The sequence below is a fragment of the Cylas formicarius genome, unplaced genomic scaffold (genome assembly GCF_029955315.1).
Source record: "Cylas formicarius isolate icCylForm1 unplaced genomic scaffold, icCylForm1.1 PGA_scaffold_1__22_contigs__length_36826433, whole genome shotgun sequence".
In the NCBI taxonomy this organism is placed as follows: Eukaryota; Metazoa; Arthropoda; class Insecta; order Coleoptera; family Brentidae; genus Cylas; species Cylas formicarius.
Window position 1 is genome coordinate 33,803,582 of NW_026844264.1, and position 25,923 is coordinate 33,829,504.

The window sequence follows — 25,923 nt, forward strand, 5'->3', positions numbered from 1 at the left end:
TATTAGATTAACCTTACATTATGGCGCGGCCATTAGAACTGCTAGCGAATGCGAAATTTCATACTCCTACATTAAATATATATACGTTAATTTATTTCAATCCAGAGCGTTTTATTTCCCGACCACCCATGACGGAACGTGACGCACATCGACCCTACTTGCTTTTCGTTCTTTTTCTGATGTCCCCGTCATACGACGCGGCTTCCGACTTGATTATCGGTAAGTGCTTCGGGTAAACTCGTATTCGGTGCGCGGCTTTTGAGCCCCGCGTTTCGCGCTTCTTGAGATTCATCAGGAGCCTGATGGTGAAAAAGTAGACGATCTCGATGACGGAGACGAAACTGAATCCTGTGAACAGGGCGAGAATGCCACCGTAGTGGGCTGAAACGTAATAAACAACCGTTTAATGTGAATATATTTACACAAATCAAAAGCAAACGACCATGGACGCTGCAGTGAGTGTTAGAAGGTTGGTGACAAAATGGTGTATAGACTACGATACTGGTATACGAGTAGATGAAGAAACCTTTGTATGGTGACGATATTTTTTAGAAGCTTATCAGGGGTCTAACACACACTTGCTCAGATCCTGAAACCATCGTGTTATAAATTGGTTTGAATCAGTTGCTACGGATAGCCTAATCTGAAATACCACACCTGACCTTATGAAACCACTCTTGATGACAGTGGTGAAGTGAATGACGTTCCTAGTTGAGGGTATGCCAAACACCCAAACGAGTTAGACAGTTACTAATTACAGAATTAAACATTAATAGAGGATGTAGGCAAGGAGATATCAGCCCATTCATCCAAAAGCTTTCTAAGACATTAGAATATAGGTTGTAATGTGCTATGCAGACGCTTATGCTTATCGCACTTAAAACAGCTTCTTCACCTTTTCAATCAAGAAGCTAACGGATCAATCAATCAATGAATAGGTCAAGCTTGTTATATTTCTGGAAGCCTGGGGATATATAAAATCGCAGTGAGACCTATGTTAATCTATGCAGCAGAGACAAGATGTGACAAAATGGGTTTGAAATGGCAAAGAACAATATACTAGTTGGGAGAAGAACAACCTCAAAAATAATCATTTGCGAACAACAGCACATATTGACCACCGAAAGCTACGAAAAACACGTCAGGAACGTACCTAGCAATGTGTACCACGTGAAAATGACCGCTCTCCTGTGTCGCGTGCCTGTCAGGTCGGCGAAATACACTCTCAGCATGGTGCCGTTTTTGAAAGATCCGGTACCGCTGAAACAAAAATGTCGGAGAGAGTCAAACTTTTCCGGTTAATGGTTACTAAATGCTGTGCGCGTCGAACGAGTAAGTTCCGACTAGGTCGCCGGATGACGTCTCGAACGTATACCACGCTGTCTCGCAGTCCGCCGGACACTCATAATTCGCGGACGTCCCGTTCCCGTCCGAGTCCAGCCACGGCTCGGAATTCGCCAGTAATCCTTTATAACACGAACATGTTACAAGAAAATATACAGAGTGTTATCGAAATTACATCGCATATCTTAACGGGTGAATGTGGGACCCTATCTTGATGCCAAATTGTTTTTTTTTTATATACATCGAAATTAACGTCGTATATTGGGTGAATCTAAACCGACCCCGCCCTAATATTTTTTTTCAAGAAAATGTACAGGGTGATGACGAATTTATTTATTTTTTCAAGAAAATATACACAGTGTTATTGAAATGCCATCCGATAACGTAATGGGCAAATCTAGACCCCACTATGACGTGGAATTGTTTTGTTTGAATAACGTCGCATAATTTAACGGGTGAATCTGGACTCCATCCTGATGCCAAAAAGTTTTTTTTTCAAAAAAATATACGGGGATTCCAAATTGTATATTTTTTCAAGAAAATATACAGGGTGTTATTGAAATTAACGTCGTCTAACTTAATGGGTGAATCTAGACCCCGCTATGACGGCCAATTGATTTTTTTTTCACGAAAATATACAGGGTGTTAACGAAATAACGTCGCATAACTTAATGGGTAGATCTAGACAACGCCCTGATTCCAAATTGATTTTTTTTCTCAAGAAAATATACAAGGTATTGTCGAAACGACATCGAATGACTTAATGGGTGAATCTAGACCCCGCCCTGATGACAAATCAATTGTGGTTTTAAAACAAATATACAGGGTGTTATCGAAATTCGTCGCATAATTTACGCGTGAATCTAGACCCCGCCCTGATGAATTGATTTTATTTTCAAGAAAATATACAGGATGTTATACTCCTGATAATTTTTAACAGGGTGTTATCCAACTAACGTGGCAAAACGCAATCGGTAAATTTGGGCGCCAAATTGATATTGAATTAAAAATATGCAGAATGTAATTTAAATACGATGTGACTATGATGTTGGATTTTTTTTTCAAGAAAATATACAAGGTGTTGTTGAAATGTGTCCGCATAACTTAATGGGTGAATCTAGACCCCGCCCTGATGGCCAATTCATTTTTTTTTTCAAAAAAATGTACAAGGTGTTTTTCGAAATGATGTTAAACCTAATGGGCGCGTCTGAGCGCCGCCTTGCTGTTGAATTGATACTTTTTTTGCAAGAGAATATACAGGTTAATCTGCAGCGAATGTATAGAATCGGCGAATCGGGAAAAATAAAACTTAACACTCGCCTTCACGATTTTTTAAACATTCGACGTCGTCGAGCGTGCATATTTTCGAATTCGCCGTCGATCCCCTCGGGTTGCGGTAATAAAACGGCAGACATCCGCAATATTCCAAGATCGCGTTCATCTTATACTCTATCGCGCAGTTGTGGTAGCTGTAGAGCTCGAAATTCGACAGGTCCCTCTCGCGTGCGAACGCGCAACGTCTTTGCTCTACCGGCAGGTCGCGGACGTTCTCCGACGTCACCACTAAGTCCGGGTGGATCCCGATCAGGTATGTTTTGTCGACCGACGTCGTCACGAATTGGAACGACCGATCCGGATACTGTCGCGGATGGTGGATCACCACCTGCAAAGCCTCCCGTCTCATTGTGTCGTTTCTAACCCTACTTTCAACTAGTTATTTCGAAAAAATTGAATTCGCTGGTCATAAGTGAGAAAAATTACTTTCTGGCCGACGGAGGGCGTGGTCGCTGCCAAATAGTCGTCTACGTCGTTCTTTATAAAAACTTCCAGGCCGGTTTGGTAACCGCAGGTGGACACCCGCCTGGGCAATTTCGGCGCCTTGTTCGCTAACGTCCTGGAAGAAATAATTAAGGCCCACAACTACGAAAAATATACAATTTTCTATTGAAAATGTAAAGAAGAACCAATAATGAAAAAGACACTACTACTAGTACAATATTAGAGAAGGACATTCGCTTTTTTTTAACAGAAGAGATGGAGGAAAAATTCCAAGAAAACAAGCAAGGGGTTCAATTCACGATAAAAACTGTCCCCAAAGTACCAAGTTATGAAACCACAGCCGCCATTGCAACCTTGCAACAAGCTCCAGATCGAGATGGAATGGTGACAAATCTGTACAGAGGAAATTCCTACTCATCTCCTAACCAGCTGTTCACAACTAGGGGAGTGCTAGAAGCCCAATTCATTGAGCCCGAGGAACTATCCGGACTTCTCTGAAAAGAGTTGCTGTACTTCCTGAGTACAGCAACTCAGGGTTTTCTGTGTTTAGTCTTTCTCTTATCACTTGCCTATTATAATATATTTTATTTTTTAAGTATCCCGACAAAAAAAATGTCACAAAGATTCAGGTCGGGGCAGTTGGCAGGCCATTTGATAGTTCCTTGCCTACCTATCCAAAGTCTAAATTTATTATTTAGATAATCGGTTGGACATTATGTGGAAGGGCGTCATCTTGATGCCAAATTGAATTTAAAAAATTCCTAACTGGCACATTTTGAAATAACAAATTATTTAACTTAACTTTAGTTTTGATTAGTGGTCAAAAGTAGAACATTGTTGTTAAAACAATTGCAGATATAGATAATATGGTTGCTATCGGGGTAGACTTGACCATTTTTAAACAATATGGCCATTGTCCAGAAATGGAATGATAATTATTTTTAAACTGAAATATCTCAAAAACGGCTGAACGAAATGTTAAGAACTGTATGCTTTTATAATCAGGAAGAAAGAAGTTAACAATATATAGGGCGTTCCATTAAAAAAAAAAGATGTGGCTGTCATTGTGACAGCTTGCGATCGACGTTCGTTTTTCCTGACATTTGCAAAAGATAATAGAGCAAAAATCTTCAAACTTTTGCATTTACAGTTTTTTTTCTATATTTCAAAATTAACCCTGTAGGTGGGTGTCAAAATATAATGAATAACCCTGTACACTACAGCCTCAAATTATAAAGTTGAGGCAATGCTTGGATAGTAGTGAACAAAGGTTACTTTTTTAAGAGGTTAGAACCTAATTGTTTGCCTATTAAAATGGACGATTTCGTTACCCCCAAAGAACGCCCGGCTTAAAAATAAAAAGGCAATCGGTAAAATAGTAAATTTTGCCTCTTTACCCTCCAAAAACGTGATTCTTCGGACCGAAATAGTTAAACGAGCAGCAAAAACCGTCTGGAGTAGCGATCCGCTCGAAGATGTCGCTGCATTTGCGCTCCTCCTTCTTCCACGCGCACTGGTTCAACTCGTCGCCGCAAGAGGGCGCCAAACGTTCGAGGACGCTCTCGGCGGACAGGCCGTGCTCGTCCAACGCTCGTCGCAGCTTCGCGTCGTCGTCGCCACGCGCGTCGTTGGTTATCAAGGCGGTCAGAAGCCTCAGTTCATTCGCGAACGAACTGACGTTGGCCTGTCCCACTCTGAAAAACGATTCATTTGCTGGGAGAGCAACGTAACTTGCTGGTTTTCCTTAATTTCAGGAAATTGCGCGCAATCTGGCAATCGAGCACGCGCGCACTAGTTTGCCCTCAGACTATATACTACCACCGAAAGGAAGGTAAAAGAGTATTTAGTAAGAAAAGCTTTCTACTAGTGTTTGATTGAAGATGGTAGATAATGATTCTTCTATTGTCTTCATTTACAAGAACAAAACCAGAAACATCGGCTCAAAAGAAAGAAATACTCTGTGAATGTGGATTCTCGGATTTTTGGTGGTGTCCTGATGAGTTTATTTGTCTTAGTCTTATGACTTTTTCATGTTCTTTGAGCCTAGTTGGTATTTTACGACCGGTCTCTCAATACATTTTGTCCGTGACGGATCGAAGATGATTTTGGATAAGTGGTAAATCTGGTTTTCAATTTTTCAAAGGTTATCGAACTCGGATGGGGACAAGATGGAAGCAATTTCAAGATGTAGAGATAGAAGAGTCTTATTGATTTAGTTTATTTACTTACGGGTATGATCCGAGCCAGTTTCAGTCAAGCTCTGAAAAAGCCAACAGGATGATTGGCGAAACGTTAGCAAGTTCGACTCAACAAAAACCGACGCAGGAGGAACCCATAAGTTTGGTAACAAGCCTTTCGTTCTTCTTTACCCACTACCATGCACTATTCTTCATGTAGTTTTCTAAACATGTAGCTAGAGTCGTCCTTATCTCTAGCGGGTCATCATCAAATAGTAAAGAGTTAAGTGATTTCAACTTAACAAAGAGATCAACAGACATTCGATTGCAATTTAGGCAAGCTCCCCAACGAAGAAACAACCTTCATTTACAGCTTCATCAGTTTCCATCTAGAGATTTAGCGGTCTCATTTTTTACCAGATCACAGCAGATGAACACATAAATACGTTCAGCGCAGTAGATATCTTTGCCACCGTGAAAGATTTTTGGATAGGTAGTAAATTTGGTCATACATTATACTTCTTATGAACTTAATAATATCTCTTAATGTGGAAAGTATTAGAAAGAAAAGCAGAAGTTGGGTGTTTTAATTAGAGATGAGTTTTCTGACTTCTAGGTACAGTAAAGTAAGTGAAGTAAATCCCGTCGTTCGGACTGTTTAGATTCAGTGACTATTGCCGCTTATGTTGGCAACAAGAAGTATTGAAATGAACGATTGATTCAAATAATTCGGTCCTTTTCGAAATTGGTCACTGATTGATTCGGTCCTCGCAAAATGAACGATTGACACAACACTAATCTAACCAAGACCCTTTTACTAAGACATTAAGACGTCACACTTTTTCACGTTAGGGCCGCACACTTCTTTCATGTAGGGTTCCCTCAATTTTTTATATTCTAATATGGACGGGGTCATGTAAAAACTCAGACTATATCAGCACAAAAACGACATATTTTAAATATCGTGCAATTCTGCTGTGGAAATGTAAAAATAACTGCCTACTCGATCCACCTTGTTGTATCGTCGCAGTCTAAAACAAATAACACCACGAATGGTCTCAACGCAAAGGCCTTACGAAAGTAAAAGAAGTACAACATTCCGGCGGGCAGTGTCGCCGCGAGCACTCGCCCATATCCAATTCCCCCACGATCGTATATCATAAAAATTGACTTACGTTTGTTCGGCGAACGCGTACGCTCGCTTTTTGGAGATTTTATTATAACCGCATATCGTTACCGCGGGAAACGGATAATGGTAAATCGGGTATTGCTTGGAGTCGGACACCAGGATCGTCGGGCTCTCTTGAAACTTGAACCAGGCGGTCAAAGTGAGCCACAGGGCAGTCGATAATGACGTCAAGCATATTAGCACCCACGTCCACCTACAAAAACGCGTGTCCCTTTGCGCGCAATTGAAGAAATTAACCCAAACTTATACCTTTCCAGTTGTCGCTTCTCAGGCAGCACGGTATGCAACCAACCGTGCAGCGACGTGTGTAAGCAAAACTGCACGAGCTGCTCTTTCAACAGTTCGTGTATCGAATTAGGCGCCATCTCGATCGGTGGCTTTGTGTCGACTGTTTTGATTTACACGCGAGCCCTAACAGGGAAATATGAATTTTTTAATAGCGGCGTCTTGTTTTACACGGACCGGAAAGAGATGGGATTTTTATCAGTTGTTTAAACCAACTAACCAACCTGTAATCATGAAAGAATGAAAAGAAAAATTGAATAGTTTTCGAAAACAAAAAAAAACAGAGTTTTTCACGCTAGCAGGTACAGTGGCGGAAAAAATTATGCAGTATCAATGCTTGAAGTATTAATTTCCATACATTAAGAGCCTGTTTACCATGTTTAACTAATATAAAGGAATGCTTGTTTTTTTTTGTGATAAAGAACTGGAAGCTTTTTATAATTTGCGTTTTAAATTATTCAGTATTGGTGCTGTAGTGTATCTTGTAAATATAGTTATTGATCATGGGTAGTCGCCGTTACTTTTCACCGGATTACACAAACAAAAAATTTGCGACGGTTGTTGATGAACTGACTCTGAGGTTTCACATTTATCAGAAACAATGTGATAATTTTAATATCTGTTTACCTGGTAATGACACTATCGTAAGTAGGGATACTGTGAAGTTTCTAGGATTGAGTTTGAATGAATGTGTAAACTGGAGTTCTCATTGTGATACTCTTGTTTCAACATTTCACAGTGAGTCTTTTGATTTTTGAAATGTCATTGTATGTGTTCAACAATTTATGGAATTTTAAGTTAGTTGGTGACGTACATTCTAAGTATACGTGTTCTGTACTGTAGGCTGTCGATGACTTCGAGGTCACCTGATTATTTGGGTGTTCGTATTTTTAACCTTTGGAATTAAGAGACAAAAGTTTAAAACTTGGTCTATTCAAAAAACGAATAAAAATATTTTTGTTTTCCAAAACATTTTATAATCTGAACGAATTTTTTTGAGTAAATGTTTTTTTGTGTCTATGCGTATTGTACATATTATGTATTTTGACTATTCCTATACAAATACAAGAATTCGGCGTCTCTATTGGCTAGTGGCCTGCAATTTTTTCCAAAGCTTGGGACATGAAACGTGTAGCCGCTAAATTTGTTTCGAAACTGCTAAATTTTAAACAAAAGCACCATCAAAAGAGCATCGCTCAAGAGCTGTCAAATGGCGTCAATGATGATCCTGATATGTTCCAAAAGGTCATGGAAGAACCCAGAATCGCCAAGACCGAAATAAGTGCGTCAAGTTCGATTAAATGTCGAAGTCTTGCTTACTGTTTCCTTTGTTTATCGTGGCGTAGTTCATCAAGAGTTCTTACCACAAGGTCTTACGGTCAATAAAGAGCATTACCTTGAAGTTATGGATTTTGCATTACGATAATACACCTGCTCACTTATCGTTGTTTGTGTAAAAAAAAGCCAAGCTCGGTCGCCTTAAAAATCGTAAACACCTTGTATGAGTCGTCCGGGATTAAAGGGAATTCCGGGAAGTTCGCGCGCGCCTGTGTGTCCGGCTCAGTTATTCGCCCGATATCGACCCTGTGGAAATACAATGGCGCAGTCGACCGAACGGAATCGTGATCGGAAAACCGATATGGAAAAACGGCGAGAAACGCGACGGACGGTTGCCAATCGGGGCGTGGCGTCGCGATACGCGGCGTGCGTCGGCGGAAAACGACGCCTACGGGACACAGAGTCGCTCGTCGCGACGTTGCCGCTTTTCGTTAATCAGGCAACTCGCTGTGGTACGTACATTTTTGCATTACAAAAGCAGGGTTAATATAAACCACGATTTTTGTCTTCCTTTATACGTTCTTGCGAAAACTAGATCAAAATGCAAAAAAATGCGAAAAAACTGTTTAATTTCTCATTTCTAAATAATACCCCTTTTAAAGAAATAATAAGGATGTAAATAACAGATTAATGTTTTATTTATAAAATTAGGCACAACAAGACATTAACAACCGTTTTTAAAATGCAGGAAATGTATATTTTAACTAGATTTATTTATTTCATATTTATTTATTTAATGGATTAGATTTTTGCGAAAACTGCGAAAATACTGTTTATTTTTTCATTTTTAAATAATACGTGTACGTGTAAAAAAGTGTATTATACTAGGTTACCAAAAACAAACAAAACATTTTTTATTAATATAACATATGTTTATGGAAAAAAGTTTCATTTTTAGCCTGGGATACCAGGTATATATAATTTACTATTTTTTGAATACGGGAAAATTATTTATTATTTGTTAATATTTAAATTATAACATAATTTAGTGTCAAAATATTTCATATAAGTATGTAAATATTTTTTAACTTATATGATATTAGTATGTACTTAAGATTCCCGATAAAGAACCACATTGTGAATTTTGCTGTTATCGAACAACTTCAACCCAAGAACAACTCAAATATTGTATGTATTTCAAGGTTGAGGAATAAAAAAAAAACTATGATAATTGTTTATTATTATATCATTATTATAATTATAGACAGATGAGGGACAATAGAAAAGCTAGAATCATATAAACCGTATTTCATTCTATTAATAAATTTTTAATTGGTTGCTTGTTTAGACTTATGCTGGGATTCAATCTTCTGAAAAAATAATGATTAATGTCTAATAAATACGAGCGCTGACGTCACGTCACGTGAGAGGACGTCGACAATGAGCATCACGTGGCAACTTCGCGCCGATTTCCGCGCCCCGCTCCACCCCCTTCGACGACTCTGGGCGCTTTAGACGTCGCCTCGTAGGGATTTGTAGTAAAGACGATTTCAAAACACGGACGCACTGGCACACACGTCAGCGTCGCGTTTAGCAGGTCCACACGGTCGCAAAGTCCGCCCCCCCTCAATGCTACCATGTGCGATATATAATGTATTTTGTGAGTATACGAGACGGCATGGTTCGTTTTTGTTATTATTCGAGATGCATGGCTTTTTGTTTACGGCCGTCGTTCGAGCACGTGAAAATTCGGAGGGGGGTAGAAAAAATAAAAAAAGAAACCTATTTTAAATGGTTGTGATGGGTTAATTAAAAATAAAAAAATACAACTGCTCCGTTTTCCTAGGGTGAAGAGACGCGCTAGGTTACGAAAAATACATTTATTTTAAAAATAGTTAAAGAAAAAAAGTAATTTTTGCTAAACACGGTGAACTACGGTTATAAAGTACCCTCTAGGGACCAGAAAACGAGTGCAAGCGGAAGTATGCTATGAAAAAGCACAAAAAAATCATAACATATTTTATATAAAAATATAAAACTAATAAACACTAATATAGGTACCAAAAAACGAAAGAAATCAATTTCTAAAATTCAGAAAAAAAACTGTTCGCACTTTGTGTGGTGTAGAAAGTGAGGATCACCGTAAGCCACTATTTAAAAAGTTGAAAATACTAACTACATAAAATTGATCTGTGCGTTCTCTATCATCGTGTAATTGTATGATAAAAAACTAGGAACTCTAATAACTAAACTAGTAACATTTGATTCTTTAAAGAATAAAGGATCTAGGTATAATTTGGTCTCTCAAAATCTCACACCAGACATGTGTTGCGTTGATATTGACCAAAATAATGGAAAGACTAGGCAGTAAGTCGCGTTTAAATTTAAAATTCCAGTTGAGTATCTTAAAAAACGTAATTGGTCAACATGTTTGACTGTGCAAAACTTCAAACTTGTATTTATTTAGCCAAAATATAACAGTAGAAAGTTCTACGTCAGAACTGGCAACCGAAGCAATAAAGTAACTGAAAATTTTCTTACCTTTCTTCTCTGCCAACCACCTACGTGAATTAATTCTATGAGGAAAAGTAGTTTTGAGGTTGAATCAAAGTCGTTTTTCAGTAAGGTAACTATGGAAATACCTGTGATCACGCAAACTCCTACGCATCTCGCGAAAACGAACCTTTCAATCGCCAAAACGACCACGCAAGGCAACCGCAACGACATGTACCTCGAACTGAACCGCACCAAGGTCAACGTTACAAAATCCAACTACACGTATCTGGAGAACCTGGTGCACTGGAACGCTAGCGACTTCTACTACAACGTGTCGAACAGTTCCGATCTGATCGACTATGACTATCAGATGATGAATGGTAAGCTTGATATTTATACAGCTTCCCACGTTACAAGGGGTATAATGTCGGGTTAATAATGGTAACAGGTTCCTACGCGTTTTATTTTTTTTTTAAATCGAGACACCATGTATTGTTAAGACACCCTGTATAATATGGGCCATATACCGTAAATTGTCAGCGGTGCTGTCATTTTTGATGAGTAGCAAACCTAAATTCAAATTCTTTGGTTAGCGAATTAGTAATCTTAAGACGGTGGATGTAGAAGTTAGACATTCCTACTACTATTATAACCCTTAAAACGTCTTTTGTCATGAGCCATTTTTATGGCAAATGACAATTGCCATAAAAAATGGCAAAAATTGTCAAATTGTAATAGGCATTAAAACAGTTATAAAATTATATTATAAAAAATATACAAATATGTTATAATAATCATTTCCCTTATTTAATCCATTTTTTTTCGGTTTCTGTTAGAAATAATTTGTCTAATCCAGGAACGTCCCTATAACTTAAATATTTTCTACTATTTCCGATTAGAAAATAAAGAAATATAGCGGAATAAAAATTCAGTTTTGAAGAGTAAAAAAAAATGCAAATATTTCGAAAGTTGTGACATATAGATTTGTTTATATCGAAAATTATGCATTTTATTTAAAAAAATAAAATATTCCAGAGGGGGTCGGGTGTTTTAAAAAATTGAACAGCATTTTTGTCTTGTTGTTTTGCCAAATTTTGATTTGTGAAACAATCTTCCGATTAGTTATTAGAATTTGTTATATGTGCGCTTTTTTGAGTCCTTTGCAAAAAATATAGCGCTATTATAATTAATTGTTTAATATTGTGAGTGTTGAAGAAAAATAGTAAAATCATTGCTTTTTGATTCGATTCTATTCAACCACGTTTTTTAACAGACTTAAAAATCGAGAAACACCATGTGTTGTTGAGAGACCCTGCATAGTGTCGACTATATACCGGTGTCAAATTGCAAATATATCTTTATATTAATGCATTAAAACAGTGATAAAAATATACCATAAACCATAGAAAAATGTGTTATATTCATAAATTTGTAATAATAAATATTTCCCTTATTTAATTAATTTTTTCCTCGTTCTGTTGGTTTTGTTAAATCCGGGAACGTTCAAATGATGTCTATGTTTTCTACTGTTCTAGACTAGAAAAATTCAATTTTGACGAGTCCAAAAAAAATCTTCCGAAAAATATAATTTATTGATAAACTACATATATTTTTTCCTACTTTTTTAAAGAGTCAAACAAAAATTCAAATATTTCGAAAACTATGACAGATATAAAACGAAATAGAACGCATGTATTTGTCGACGGGTTTTCATTTTTAAAAATTTCTCAGGGAAACTGCTTAGTTGTTTTGCCGAATATTGATTACAGAAATGCTTTTCTAATTAGTTATTGATGAATTTGTTGTTTTAAAAACATGTTGTATGTACGCTTTTTGCAGTGGATTGGGAAGGGGATTATATATTGAACATTTAATCCATTTTCTAAGTTAGAAATCACGATCTTTGTTTAATCCAGGAATATTTAACAAAATAATAATAATTATTCGCTTTTACTGATGAATTAAGTATTTCTAAAATAAAATAATACTTAGCATTTTAATTTTATTTTATTGTATTCAGCAGCACGTGGAACTGGATTTTAATGGAATGAGGCATTTGAAGTGGGCATTCAATTAAAAAAAAAAAGATAAAATGTTTTAAAATTTCTTCATTTATCTCCAATGTTTGAAATGCCGACTAACCGCATCAACTCAAGTAGTTTAATCGCGCATAAAATTCTCTAAAATATATTTTTTTGCAAAATGGCAGAGGTTCCGTGATAAAAAAAAGACACATTAGACATTTACGTGAAAATATTTTCCATTCCACATCTACGTTTTGACACCCTGTATGTAGGCATTATGGGGGCGAAAGTAATTGGCCGATAATTGTGCAAATAGAGGCGTTCCGCGACCGACGCGGCAAAGTAACACCTTTGTGCGGCACGGTTAATAGTTTCTGCGATGGCGATTTATCGGAAAATTCCTAGCCATATAAACGAGATAATTTTCCAGCTGGCCGTAAAACTGTGACCTTTCGCGGTATCCAACGTTGGGCTTAACGTTGACTCTGGCATATAGAAATGTAATTAATACCAAATGAGAACTGGAAAGATGCAGACTCTTACATTTCTATACAAAACAACATAAATCTTATTATAATTAATCTCAATGACGACTCTGATAAAAAAATAGAATTAGATTTAGACATTTAGAATAAAAATATAATTATGTATAGGTACTCCTAGCTATGAATTTATTGTATATATTAGTGTAATTTAATTTAACACCCACCTAAATAAAAAAAGAAAAATTCCTTATCACCGAAACCTTTGAGAGTACGTCCCTAATGTTCTGTTCTTTAATATCTACCGACCCAAGTTATACAGCCAGCACGATGAAGATTGAGACAGATTATACTGAAGATTTCAAATTTAAACTTCTTGAAAAAGGCGACACCTTTTTGTGTAAAAAAGATATAAGAAGTGATGTCTTCATTAAAAATCTGCATACAAATTTTTCTAACTTCGACTTCGACGGAGGATTTTATTTTGCCTTGTACCATTACGTATGGGGGACGCCATGTGACACCACGCGATCCGGTTTCTCTTTTCGACCGACTGACCGAGCGGGGAGCGGTGCACCGCTTGTATAGAACGCGGCGCAGTTAAACGTAGTTTTTTTTCGCAGGCACCATCGACGACACGTCGTGGGTGATGTGCAAGGAGTGGAAGGAAGCCCAGCACAGTCTCTTCCAGACAGCGAATTTTTTCTTCGCCGCCGCGTTCCTAGTGCCCGGTAGCTTCAAACAGAGCGTTCTCCTAGTTAGGTGGGTCCCGCCCGTTTGGTATATATGTATAAATGTAATAATTTTTACGCCATTTTTTTACAGAGCGTTACTATCGTTCGGCTATTTTTTCCTGGCGGTTTGGGGCGGGGTCAAGATCTGCGCCCCTGACATCCTGCTGTGGAACTCGATCATAGTGCTGCTGAACTGCGTCCACACTGCCTTACTGACGTGGAGGTTTCTTCCCCCCACCCTCACGCCCGAACTGACCGAACTTTACATTAAGGTACGTTAAAAATTTTACCTGAAACGGTTTTGTGATGCATTCGGATGGTGTGACCTCTTAGAGAAGCGCTGCAGGGTACTCGATAGTTTAGTGGCATGGTTTGGAAAAAATATTCTGTATTTCAATGCATGCAAAACCCAAACTATATGGTTTCATACATACAAAACAATGTGATAATTCTAGTATCTGCTTAGGCAATGACACTATCTCAAGTAGGCATACGGTGAGGTTTCTAGGACTGAGTTTGGATGAATGTCTGAAAGTCTACATAGTATAAACTATCTTTTTTATAAATTGTCGTCAGATTTTAACTAGACAACAGTTGCGCAAGAAGATGGAGTCTCGATTACATTATGGGATCAATTTGCGGAGCTCAAAAAAGTATATACATATCATTTCCAGGGAGAAGCTGGTTTAACAATTTATGGAATTTTAAGTGAGTTGCCAAAGAACATTCTAAGCATACAAGACAGCGGTAAATTGCAATTACCTACTGTAGGTCAGTTGAATATTTGAGTCTTCGTATTTTTAACAATCTGTCCTTGGAGTTAACGTTTGAAAACTTGTCTATTTAAAAAACGATTAATTTTTTCTTTGTCCTATACAATTTTGTAGTTTTCTTTGGGAAAATAAATATTATTATTATTATCAAACCCATACACAAAGAAATATTAATGCTTATTATATTATTATTATTATTATTATTATAAAACAATACTTTTTCTTAATGAAATATTACACCCAAAGTTCTGTGACATTTCAAAATAATTGACATTGACATGAAACATAGAATACAGAAAGGAAGAGAAATAAAATAAAAGAAACATAAAAAAATAACTCCTCTAAAAGTGTACAAATGATTTAGTAATGCAGTTTCAGTCAAGCTTTGAAGAAGCCAACAGGATAATTGGCGAAACGTCAGCAATTTCGACTAAGCAAAAACCGACGCAGGAGGAATCCAGAAGTTTTGTAAAAAACCTACTTAAAATGTTTTTGATAATTTAAACATTTTATTTCGTCGACAGAAAAAATTATTCAAAAAACAAAATGAACGGTAAAACAGGGACTACTGATGTTTGATTGTAATTTAAATTGTTTAATTTTTTATTTTATGTTCCATGTATTTGGTTGTTTGTTGGAAATATTCGTTATTTCTTGAAGTTTTGGTTTCATATTTCAATTTAACAAATAACGGTACAAACCATTAAGAATACAAGGTATAACAAGGTACCTCCCGCCTTTTCATAAATATTCAAAATATCCTCACTTGATGTGATTTCTTCCAGATAAACTAAGCCCTTCAGATGATCTATAGAAATCCGTGAGGTTGAAATCCAGGCTATAAGCTGCTTACTTGCAAGAACTGCATAGCGTTCATGTGGATCAATTTTAAAATCTTTCATAATGCCAGACCAAATATTTATTAAAAATTAATGTTGTGAATTTTTTTCTCTCAACAAATCTAGGTTTTCTTGTTCCTACATGATAGCTGCGCCCCCTGTAAGCCTCCTAGGAACTAAGTTCAGATTCAAATTTCCGCCGATTTATGGAGGTTTGTGGGGATTTATTAAGATTTATGGCAAACTACTGGGGATTTAAGACTCTACTAAGCAAACACTAATGTTATAGTGATAAGGAAAATTGTGTGGAAAAGAAAAGGTTCTGAAACCGCATCGACCGAAAGTTTAGGCGCGAAAACATTGCATATTCGAGAAACACGCGAGAGAGTTATAATTCGACCGAGTTCACGCGATTTCCGCAAAGGACGTAGCATGTAGCATGTAGACAGGTGGACGTGAAAGTTCCTTAGATCGTCTAAAAATACCCTTTTTCCCTTAAAAATTACTCAAAATAATTTATTGATTTCTAGAACACTCGTAAGTCTGTTTGAACGATTTTTTTGAACAAAAAACGGTATAGAACGGTTTATAAGACAACCGTTCTATACCGTTTTGAAGATAGCAGTGGAGGTATAGTGCATTCGCAAATAAAAGGTTTTGGCTTATCGAATGCAATAATCTACCTGTGCTGTAAATAAGTACCACAATGTAGAATTGAAGAAAGATAATGAAAAGAATTTTTCGGTGATAACTACTAAAGGCTTAGAGTGACGATCGATAGAATTTAGATGATGGGTAAAGTGAGTAGGAATTTCATTTGCATTTTAATAGAAACGGAAGCTTGAGATCGGTTAAGGTATCGAAAATTATAAACAGAACCAACGTAAAAATGGCTTTTTATTACTATTTCCGTAACATGTTTAGGGAAAGTCTTGAAGTTTTTACGTAATTTTGGCATCTGATGGAATCGGATTTTAAATTTATAGATGTCAAATTAAAAATTAAAGAGGTAACAAAAAGTAACAAAAATTGTGGTCTCTATTCGCGGTTAAAAATCCAAATTTCGGTTTTGTGGATTTTTCTCAAAAGGATTTGTTTAAAAAAATTCAGACACGTGTAATATCTGAAATTTCTGTTATCTGTGACAGTGAAATCACAATGTATTATTAAAATTATGTTAGATTTTTGAGGATTCGTTATCATCTTTATATAATAAACGAAGCGATTTTTTTTGGCAACATGTGATTTGCGGTTTTCTTTTTTTTTTTTCATAAATTTATTAAAGTTCAATGCACTAATACGTTTTTTTCATAAATCGCCGATGAATTGGCGGATGCGCCGGGTAATTACACTCGCATGTTGCAGATATTTAAACCGCTAAGGATCAGCAAGAAACACTTCAAGGAGTTGGTTAAGGAGGCTAAAGTGATGACCCTAGAGAGTGGCGACATCTACGCTGTAGAGGATATCAGCCCCGCAGACGAGAGACTGTCGGTGCTGCTCAGAGGAAGGTGAGTCACAATTTACCACACAAATCTAACCAGAAATAAGAACTCAGCATTTTTTAAAAATTAAACGCGAGCCTTAATGAGCCGATTAGATTGTAAGGTGTAAAATTGGTTACAAACACCGACGTCTCACTGCAACCGCAACAAAATATCGATTGCAAACGAAACTAAGTAGTAGGTTTCTTATGTTCACCTGCCACCGGGTGACATTTTACTTTCAGCATGTGGATTTTTAGTCGGGCTTAATTTTTGGACTATATATTTATACAATTCGTGGCGATTATTGCTTCTTCTGCTTCGAGTCATAAAATAAAGTTTATGTTCGCTAGCCTTTATCCGATAGGGGTTTGGTGCGCATGGCCTTGTCTTTTTGGCATTTTTGGAATCATTGTCTTCTGTTATTACGGCTCCCAAGTATTTCAAACTTTTTACTTTCTTTTTTTTACCTATTGGTCATCTCTATCTGTCTACCCGTGTTTCACGATACGGCCGTTTGCCTATTATATCAATACCAATAATAGTCTACGGCCTATGGTGAACTTTTCCATTTCATCTGCCATTTGAAGTGTCATATACACCCAGTACCAAAACAGCCTATCTTGGTTATATAATGCGTGGAAGTAAATATGAAAGGAAAAATATTTCTAGTTGAAAAATATCACAGATTGGACAAGTAGGAATACTCAGTACATACCTGAACCAATATTTCAATTTTTCTTTTAATACATAAAATAATAGTTGACGTGCTTTTTTCGGTTTTGGTGATTCTGGGTTCTTCCATTGGGACGACTGGGCTTTGATCCATATACCCATGATATCAGGATCATCCTTGATGTCGTTTGACAATTTTTTCGACGGTCCATTTGTTCAAAATTCAGCAGTTTCCGAACATACTCAAAACTTCGGAAAAAAATTGCATGGCACGAGTCAATAGACACGCCGACATCTTCAGTCACTTCTTTAATAGTGATTCAACGATTTTTCGACACTATTTGCGTCTTCTCGGCCATCTTGGAACAGCTTGTACCACTTACAAACTTTTTTTTTGCTCAAAGTAGATTCAGAAATTTTATGCAAATTCTTTGTTCCTTTTTTTTTTTTTGGTAGTAGAATATCGCTGAGCACACAAATATTACTTTGACACCATGTATGGTGGATGGTCTGATACGTATACCTGGCTGTTTAGGCTTCGAGTGACCTGCGACGACACCCATCTACACTTCATCAATCAGCATCAGTTCGTGGACTCGCCGGAATGGGAGGCGAACCACGAACAGTCTGACGACGTCTTCCAGGTGACCATCACCGCAGAGGAGGACAGCGCTTACCTCTGCTGGTCCCGAATGAAACTCGAACGGGTGCTGAGACACAGACCCATGCTCAAAACGGTCATGGACTCGATCATAGGTAAAACAATCGACTCCGCGGCATAGCCGCAAGGTCTGAATGACTCGCGTGTCCAGGCAAGGACATCACTCAGAAACTGTACGCGCTCAACGAGCACCTGAGCGGTCTGAGCGACGAGCGGAACAGAGAGAAGCGGGGCGAGCTATGGGCTAAAGCTCACACGAGGAGCATGTCGATGGACGCGGTCAACACCGGCACCACCGGCCTCGTGAGGTCGCAAGCCTACAGGACCTCGATGAGGTCGAACCCGTGCAACAGTCTGGACGGTGAGTGCGCTGAGTAAATGACTTTGCATTTGCTTACTTAACTTACTTGTCTTTAAAATGAAGGAATGCCTGTTCGGGAAATTTGTAAAATAAAATTAACGAAGGTTATGTATTCGGTAACAATACTATTTATAAATCTTCTGGGTTCGTCCTGCTGTATCCCTTCGACCTATTGTCAGGTCCATTGCTTCTCCAACATATCCTCTAGCATAATATACTTCTATATTTACAGGGAAAACTGATAGTTTCGTACTTAATTCCTTTCATTCCATTGAACGTTCCTTCTTAAAATTTGCCTATTTTTTCCGCGTTTAAACCCTTTCAGCTTCTTTCCGCCTTTGATTTCCAACAAATTAACAGAAAATATCTTGCAATTTTCGTTTTACACCTTATCTATAGTCATTTCCTTCGTTCCTTTCTTAAATTTGCCTCTTTTTTCCGCGTTTAAGCGTTTTCAGCTTCTTATCGCCTTTGATATCCGCCGTATTAGTACAAAATATCTTGTAACTTTCTTTTATAATAATCTTTCTTGTTTTTACATCTTATTTCGAATTATTTTCTTTGTTCTTTTTTTAAATTTTCCACTTTTTTTGTCCGTTTATCCCTTTTCGGTTAATAACCAATAAATTAGCAAAAAATCTTATATAATAATTTTCTCTGTTCCTTTTTAAATTTTGCCTCACGCTCACGTCTTTTCAGCTTTTTTTCGCCTTTTGCGCCCAAAAAATTCGTAAAAATTATCTTGCAATTTGCGGTTGCCTTAATGTTTTTGCTTTGCGCATCTTATTTGTTATCATTTTCTTCGTTTTTTTTAATGTTGTCTTTTTTTGTTCTCGTTTTTGCCTTTTCAGCCTTTCAAATTCATAGAAAATATCTCGTTTCTCCTTTATTGCCTGTTTTTTTTTTCAATCACAATCAACGTATTGAGACCATTGAAATTAACTTTTGAAAAATACCTATGGGTAGCATAATTTAACTATCTAAAAAAATTTCAAAAATACTTTTTCGAAAAATTTGACTAGGTTCGACGGGCAAGCTACAGCAGTCCCAACAGTGTTGGATGCCGGTAGTGGCCTCCCAGTTTCCGACTACGTCGCCCTTCCTCTCGCAAAACGGCCCACGCATTCCGGAGGATCACGTCACGCCCCAACGTAGCCGCTCCCTCCGGCGGACGACTAGGGAAGTAAAATTCGACGACACACAAAAGTAACGTATACGTCTTACTTATAACGTCTACGTTACGGGAGCGGAACCTACTAAAGTAGTCGTGCCAAATTCGTACAATGTTATGATAAAATGGAGCACCACCCACCTAAATTGCTTTGTTTTTTCAAATTCACTTCGCTAGCGTCACATAACCATATGTTTTGGCGAACAACACCCTGTATCTGCGGTTTCTCAGTATAAATAATACGAAGAATTTTTTTTACAGTAAATCGCTTCCGGTAATTTAATATGGCTGCATTATATCCAAATGCAACCCGGTTTTTTTACAATCGCCAACCTCATAGAGAAAACGAGAGCTGTAATAGGAATTAGGTAATTAGGAAAGGGAAGATTGGAAAGAACTTTACAGGAACGTAATTAAACTGCTTCCAGAATATAAAAGGCGACAACAGGCAAAATAAAAATAAAATAAAGATCGCTTCTAAATATCTGAATAAAGTTTGTTATACAGGGTGTGTCGAAACAAACGCGAAAATCTTAAAGAGGTGATTCCTTTTTTCATTTGGAAACAGAAAATTTCACAGATTTTATTTATTTTGAAAAATAATTTTTAAATCAAGTGGAACATAAATAAAACAAATAAAAAACTATTGAAGTAAAAAAACAATAACAAATACTCTTGCCCTCTTAACATATAGTTTTAAATGGGCCCAAATGTTATATAATAATTATAATAATATGACTTATTAATCAAAAGAGGAAATATTTTACAATACTTTTTAGGTTTTGCGAAAGTATACGCAATTACTAAAGATCGTAGAAAAAGTATAGTATGCATCACGTTCGGTAAACTTTTTAACTCACTCGTTTATTAAACACTCAAATGCCGTTTACCGCACTTCTTGCATAATATACTATTATTAAATCATCGAGGTTTTTATTGGAGTCATCCGACGTTTTCTGATTTCCCTCAACAGGAATAGTTTCGCTTTCTACTTCAGGATTTTCTTCAACGTTAAATGGATGACTTGCCTCGCGCTTTCCACTTGTCCACTCCATGATTTCAATATCCGCTAAATTACAATCATTAAATAAGATTTTTTTTACAATTTGGGGTTATGTGGTTGTGAACAGCTGATATCTGGTCATTTAAAAATTTACGTGGGATTTCCAATGTTCTCCTGATCTTGCGTTATTATGAATAATCAGCGGCAGTTCCAATGTGTTTATTTAGTTCAATGGTTCGCGGACACTTTAAATCGGTAAAAACGCGTTGTCTCGTAATATTACGGACGTCACTTTTTGGTTAGCCACAGACCACGACTCAGTGCCTACGCTAGGTCACAGATAAGAAGATTCTAGCGGTGCTTTTTTTACGTAACATCACGTCAAAAGTATTCCCATCGAACGATACTTCGTGTTTAAAATGTGACCGTAATGGTTAAGCTCTACACGATTTGCCTTCCAGAAATCATAATATACTCTATTTTTGTGGTAATAATCTTGAATTATCCTAACGTCGTCGTGTTCTCCGTTGTGACAAGGGCGTCCCAAAACTCAACGGTTCTTCGAAACCTTTTATTTGGGCTCGTGAAACGCGATTTCCGACTTTATTTTAACGCCTGCGATGACATGAATTGAGTCGGCGATTGAGTTTGGGACACTCTGTATTTCATAAGTATTATATATCGATGCGTAATAAAAACATACGTTGTAAGGGGTGTTTATTAAATGAGTGCCCCAGGTGAATCCATCAGTCTCTCTAAAAAGAAAAGTTGGATTGTGTTATGTTTACGTGTTACGTTTTACGCTCTTACGTTTCGGCGCTGAATTAATAAATGCCCTGTACGTGCGTGGCAGCATTTAATCGGATTTGTATATATTTTAAATCGGTGTTTATATAAGTGTATATATTTATATTTGTATGTTTTATATTTGTCGTGGTTAACGTGTTATATAGATTATAATAAATGTTTTATATAAAAAAACAAATCGTCGTTTTATTTTATTAAAAAATACATTTTAATTGTAGCAGGGAATGATAAAACACCAAAGTGTTAAGAAATTTTATCCCTAATAAATCGAAAAGGTTTTTTATTTTTTGGTGACCATACATCAAAAATATCTACCACAGTGTAAAAAAACTCCCAATGTATTTTTGTACTAACCAAAACATAAAAAACCTCACCCTGCACTTTTGTACTAAACGAAACTAACCAAAACGTAAAAAAACTCACCCTGTAGTTTTGATTAGTTAGTACAAAACAAAGTTAATCAAAATATTTAAAAAAAACTGACTCTGCTACTAACCAAAACATAAAAAAACCTGACCCTGTATTTTTATATTAACCAAAAAAAAACTCTGTGCATTTGTACTAACCAAAACTAACCCAAACTGGCCCAGAACAAAAGAAAACGCATCCTGTACTTTTGTACTAACCAAAACAAAAAGAAGAACTCACCCTATACTTTTGTACTAAGTAAAACTAACCCAAACTAACCAAATAAAACTCAGCCTGCAATTTTGTACTAACCAAAACAAACCATAACACGATAAAAAACTCACAATTTACTTTTGTAGCAACCAAAACATAAAAAACGTTATAGGGTAACGTTTTGTACTAATCAAGACTAACCAAAACTAAAAGAATACTGACCCTGTACTTTTGTACTATCAAAAAATATCCAAAACAAAAAAAGCCTGCCCTGCACTTTTGTACTAACCAAAACATAAAAAACCTCACCCTGCACTTTTGTACTAAACAAAACTAACCAAAACATAAAAAAACTCACCCTGTAGTTTTGGTTAGTTAGTACAAAACAAAGTTAGTCAAAATATTTAAAAAAACTGACTCTGCTACTAACCAAAACATAAAAAAACCTGACCCTGTATTTTTATATTAACCAAAAAAAAACTCACGCTGTGCATTTGTACTAACCAAAACTAACTCAAACTGGCCCAAAACAAAAGAAAACGCATCCTGTACTTTTGTACTAACCAAAACAAAAAAAAGAACTCACCCTATACTTTTGTACTAAGTAAAACTAACCCAAACTAACCAAATAAAACTCAGCCTGCAATTTTGTACTAACCAAAACAAACCATAAGACGATAAAAAACTCACAATTTACTTTTGTAGCAACCAAAACATAAAAAACGTTATAGGGTAACATTTTGTACTAATCAAGACTAACCAAAACTTAAAAAAAACTGACCCTGTACTTTTGTACTATCAAAAAATATCCAAAACAAAAAAAGCCCGCTCTGCACTTTTGTACTAACCAAAACATAAAAAAACTCACCCTGTAGTTTTGCTTAGTTAGTACAAAACAAAGTTAATCAAAATATTTAAAAAAACTGACTCTGCTACTAACCAGAACATAAAAAAACCTGACCCTGTATTTTTATATTAACCAAAAAAAAAACTCTGTGCATTTGTACTAACCAAAACTAACTCAAACTGGCCCAAAACAAAAGAAAACGCATCCTCTACTTTTGTACTAACCAAAACAAAAAGAAGAACTCACCCTATACTTTTGTACTAAATAAAACTAACCCAAACTAACCAAATAAAACTCAGCCTGCAATTATGTACTAACCAAAACAAACCATAACACGATAAAAAACTCACAATTTACTTTTGTAGCAACCAAAACATAAAAAACGTTATAGGGTAACGTTTTGTACTAATCAAGATTAACCAAAACTAAAAAAAAACTGACCCTGTACTTTTGTACTATCAAAAAATATCCAAAACAAAAAAGGCCTGCCCTGCACTTTTGTACTAACCAAAACATAAAAAACCTCACCCTGCACTTTTGTACTAAACAAAACTAACCAAAACATAAAAAAACTCACCCTGTAGTTTTGGTTAGTTAGTACAAAACAAAGTTAATCAAAATATTTAAAAAAACTGACTCTGCTACTAACCAAAACATAAAAAAACCTGACCCTGTATTTTTATATTAACCAAAAAAAAACTCACGCTGTGCATTTGTACTAACCAAAACTAACTCAAACTGGCCCAAAACAAAAGAAAACGCATCCTGTACTTTTGTACTAACCAAAACAAAAAAAAGAACTCACCCTATACTTTTGTACTAAGTAAAACTAACCCAAACTAACCAAATAAAACTCAGCCTGCAATTTTGTACTAACCAAAACAAACCATAAGACGATAAAAAACTCACAATTTACTTTTGTAGCAACCAAAACATAAAAAACGTTATAGGGTAACGTTTTGTACTAATCAAGATTAACCAAAACTAAAAAAAAACTGACCCTGTACTTTTGTACTATCAAAAAATATCCAAAACAAAAAAGGCCTGCCCTGCACTTTTGTACTAACCAAAACATAAAAAACCTCACCCTGCACTTTTGTACTAAACAAAACTAACCAAAACATAAAAAAACTCACCCTGTAGTTTTGGTTAGTTAGTACAAAACAAAGTTAATCAAAATATTTAAAAAAACTGACTCTGCTACTAACCAAAACATAAAAAAACCTGACCCTGTATTTTTATATTAACCAAAAAAAAACTCACGCTGTGCATTTGTACTAACCAAAACTAACTCAAACTGGCCCAAAACAAAAGAAAACGCATCCTGTACTTTTGTACTAACCAAAACAAAAAAAAGAACTCACCCTATACTTTTGTACTAAGTAAAACTAACCCAAACTAACCAAATAAAACTCAGCCTGCAATTTTGTACTAACCAAAACAAACCATAAGACGATAAAAAACTCACAATTTACTTTTGTAGCAACCAAAACATAAAAAACGTTATAGGGTAACATTTTGTACTAATCAAGACTAACCAAAACTTAAAAAAAACTGACCCTGTACTTTTGTACTATCAAAAAATATCCAAAACAAAAAAAGCCCGCTCTGCACTTTTGTACTAACCAAAACATAAAAAAACTCACCCTGTAGTTTTGCTTAGTTAGTACAAAACAAAGTTAATCAAAATATTTAAAAAAACTGACTCTGCTACTAACCAGAACATAAAAAAACCTGACCCTGTATTTTTATATTAACCAAAAAAAAAACTCTGTGCATTTGTACTAACCAAAACTAACTCAAACTGGCCCAAAACAAAAGAAAACGCATCCTCTACTTTTGTACTAACCAAAACAAAAAGAAGAACTCACCCTATACTTTTGTACTAAATAAAACTAACCCAAACTAACCAAATAAAACTCAGCCTGCAATTATGTACTAACCAAAACAAACCATAACACGATAAAAAACTCACAATTTACTTTTGTAGCAACCAAAACATAAAAAACGTTATAGGGTAACGTTTTGTACTAATCAAGATTAACCAAAACTAAAAAAAAACTGACCCTGTACTTTTGTACTATCAAAAAATATCCAAAACAAAAAAGGCCTGCCCTGCACTTTTGTACTAACCAAAACATAAAAAACCTCACCCTGCACTTTTGTACTAAACAAAACTAACCAAAACATAAAAAAACTCACCCTGTAGTTTTGGTTAGTTAGTACAAAACAAAGTTAATCAAAATATTTAAAAAAACTGACTCTGCTACTAACCAAAACATAAAAAAACCTGACCCTGTATTTTTATATTAACCAAAAAAAAACTCACGCTGTGCATTTGTACTAACCAAAACTAACTCAAACTGGCCCAAAACAAAAGAAAACGCATCCTGTACTTTTGTACTAACCAAAACAAAAAAAAGAACTCACCCTATACTTTTGTACTAAGTAAAACTAACCCAAACTAACCAAATAAAACTCAGCCTGCAATTTTGTACTAACCAAAACAAACCATAAGACGATAAAAAACTCACAATTTACTTTTGTAGCAACCAAAACATAAAAAACGTTATAGGGTAACGTTTTGTACTAATCAAGATTAACCAAAACTAAAAAAAAACTGACCCTGTACTTTTGTACTATCAAAAAATATCCAAAACAAAAAAGGCCTGCCCTGCACTTTTGTACTAACCAAAACATAAAAAACCTCACCCTGCACTTTTGTACTAAACAAAACTAACCAAAACATAAAAAAACTCACCCTGTAGTTTTGGTTAGTTAGTACAAAACAAAGTTAATCAAAATATTTAAAAAAACTGACTCTGCTACTAACCAAAACATAAAAAAACCTGACCCTGTATTTTTATATTAACCAAAAAAAAACTCACGCTGT

At 36.0% G+C, this 25,923-nt stretch overlaps 2 protein-coding genes across 3 annotated transcripts; one reads left to right on the forward strand and one right to left on the reverse strand.

The window, feature by feature from the left end:
- Nucleotide 1: 1 nt before the first annotated feature.
- LOC132697281 (sodium channel protein Nach-like) lies at nt 2-8,306 on the reverse strand. Of its 2 annotated transcripts, none has more exons than XM_060662642.1 (9): nt 8,171-8,306; nt 6,739-6,900; nt 6,476-6,682; nt 4,521-4,817; nt 3,106-3,238; nt 2,665-3,007; nt 1,310-1,466; nt 1,154-1,260; nt 2-348 (listed from the first exon to the last, which is right to left on the reverse strand). In XM_060662642.1, the coding sequence occupies exons 2-9, from the start codon at nt 6,852-6,854 to the stop codon at nt 155-157; spliced, it is 1,554 nt and encodes a 517-aa protein (XP_060518625.1). In that variant the 5' UTR covers nt 6,855-6,900; nt 8,171-8,306; the 3' UTR covers nt 2-154. The 2 variants fall into 2 exon arrangements, with proteins under 2 accessions (XP_060518625.1, XP_060518624.1); XM_060662641.1 differs by having other exon boundaries at nt 4-381.
- Nucleotides 8,307-8,423: 117 nt separating this feature from the next.
- On the forward strand, nt 8,424-21,740 carry LOC132697282 (blood vessel epicardial substance-B-like). Its single transcript, XM_060662643.1, has 9 exons — nt 8,424-8,564; nt 9,401-9,712; nt 10,675-10,928; nt 13,678-13,816; nt 13,880-14,060; nt 16,766-16,911; nt 18,095-18,315; nt 18,372-18,581; nt 19,604-21,740. The coding sequence occupies exons 3-9, from the start codon at nt 10,685-10,687 to the stop codon at nt 19,789-19,791; spliced, it is 1,329 nt and encodes a 442-aa protein (XP_060518626.1). The 5' UTR covers nt 8,424-8,564; nt 9,401-9,712; nt 10,675-10,684; the 3' UTR covers nt 19,792-21,740.
- The last annotated feature ends 4,183 nt before the right edge of the window (nt 21,741-25,923 follow it).

What these genes read in the sequence shown, in the direction of transcription:
- LOC132697282 (XM_060662643.1), top strand. Translation starts at nt 10,685, where the DNA reads ATGGAAATACCTGTGATCACGCAAACTCCTACGCATCTCGCGAAAACG. An exon ending in CAGAGCGTTCTCCTAGTTAG is followed by an intron (nt 13,817 to 13,879) that starts GTGGGTCCCGCC and finishes ATTTTTTTACAG; the next exon opens with AGCGTTACTATCGTTCGGCT. An exon ending in GGTCATGGACTCGATCATAG is followed by an intron (nt 18,316 to 18,371) that starts GTAAAACAATCG and finishes TCGCGTGTCCAG; the next exon opens with GCAAGGACATCACTCAGAAA.
- LOC132697281 (XM_060662641.1), bottom strand. Translation starts at nt 6,854, where the DNA reads ATGGCGCCTAATTCGATACACGAACTGTTGAAAGAGCAGCTCGTGCAG. An exon ending in TTCGACGCGCACAGCATTTA is followed by an intron (nt 1,261 to 1,309) that starts GTAACCATTAAC and finishes TTTTTGTTTCAG; the next exon opens with CGGTACCGGATCTTTCAAAA. An exon ending in CACGTGGTACACATTGCTAG is followed by an intron (nt 382 to 1,153) that starts GTACGTTCCTGA and finishes ATTACGTTTCAG; the next exon opens with CCCACTACGGTGGCATTCTC.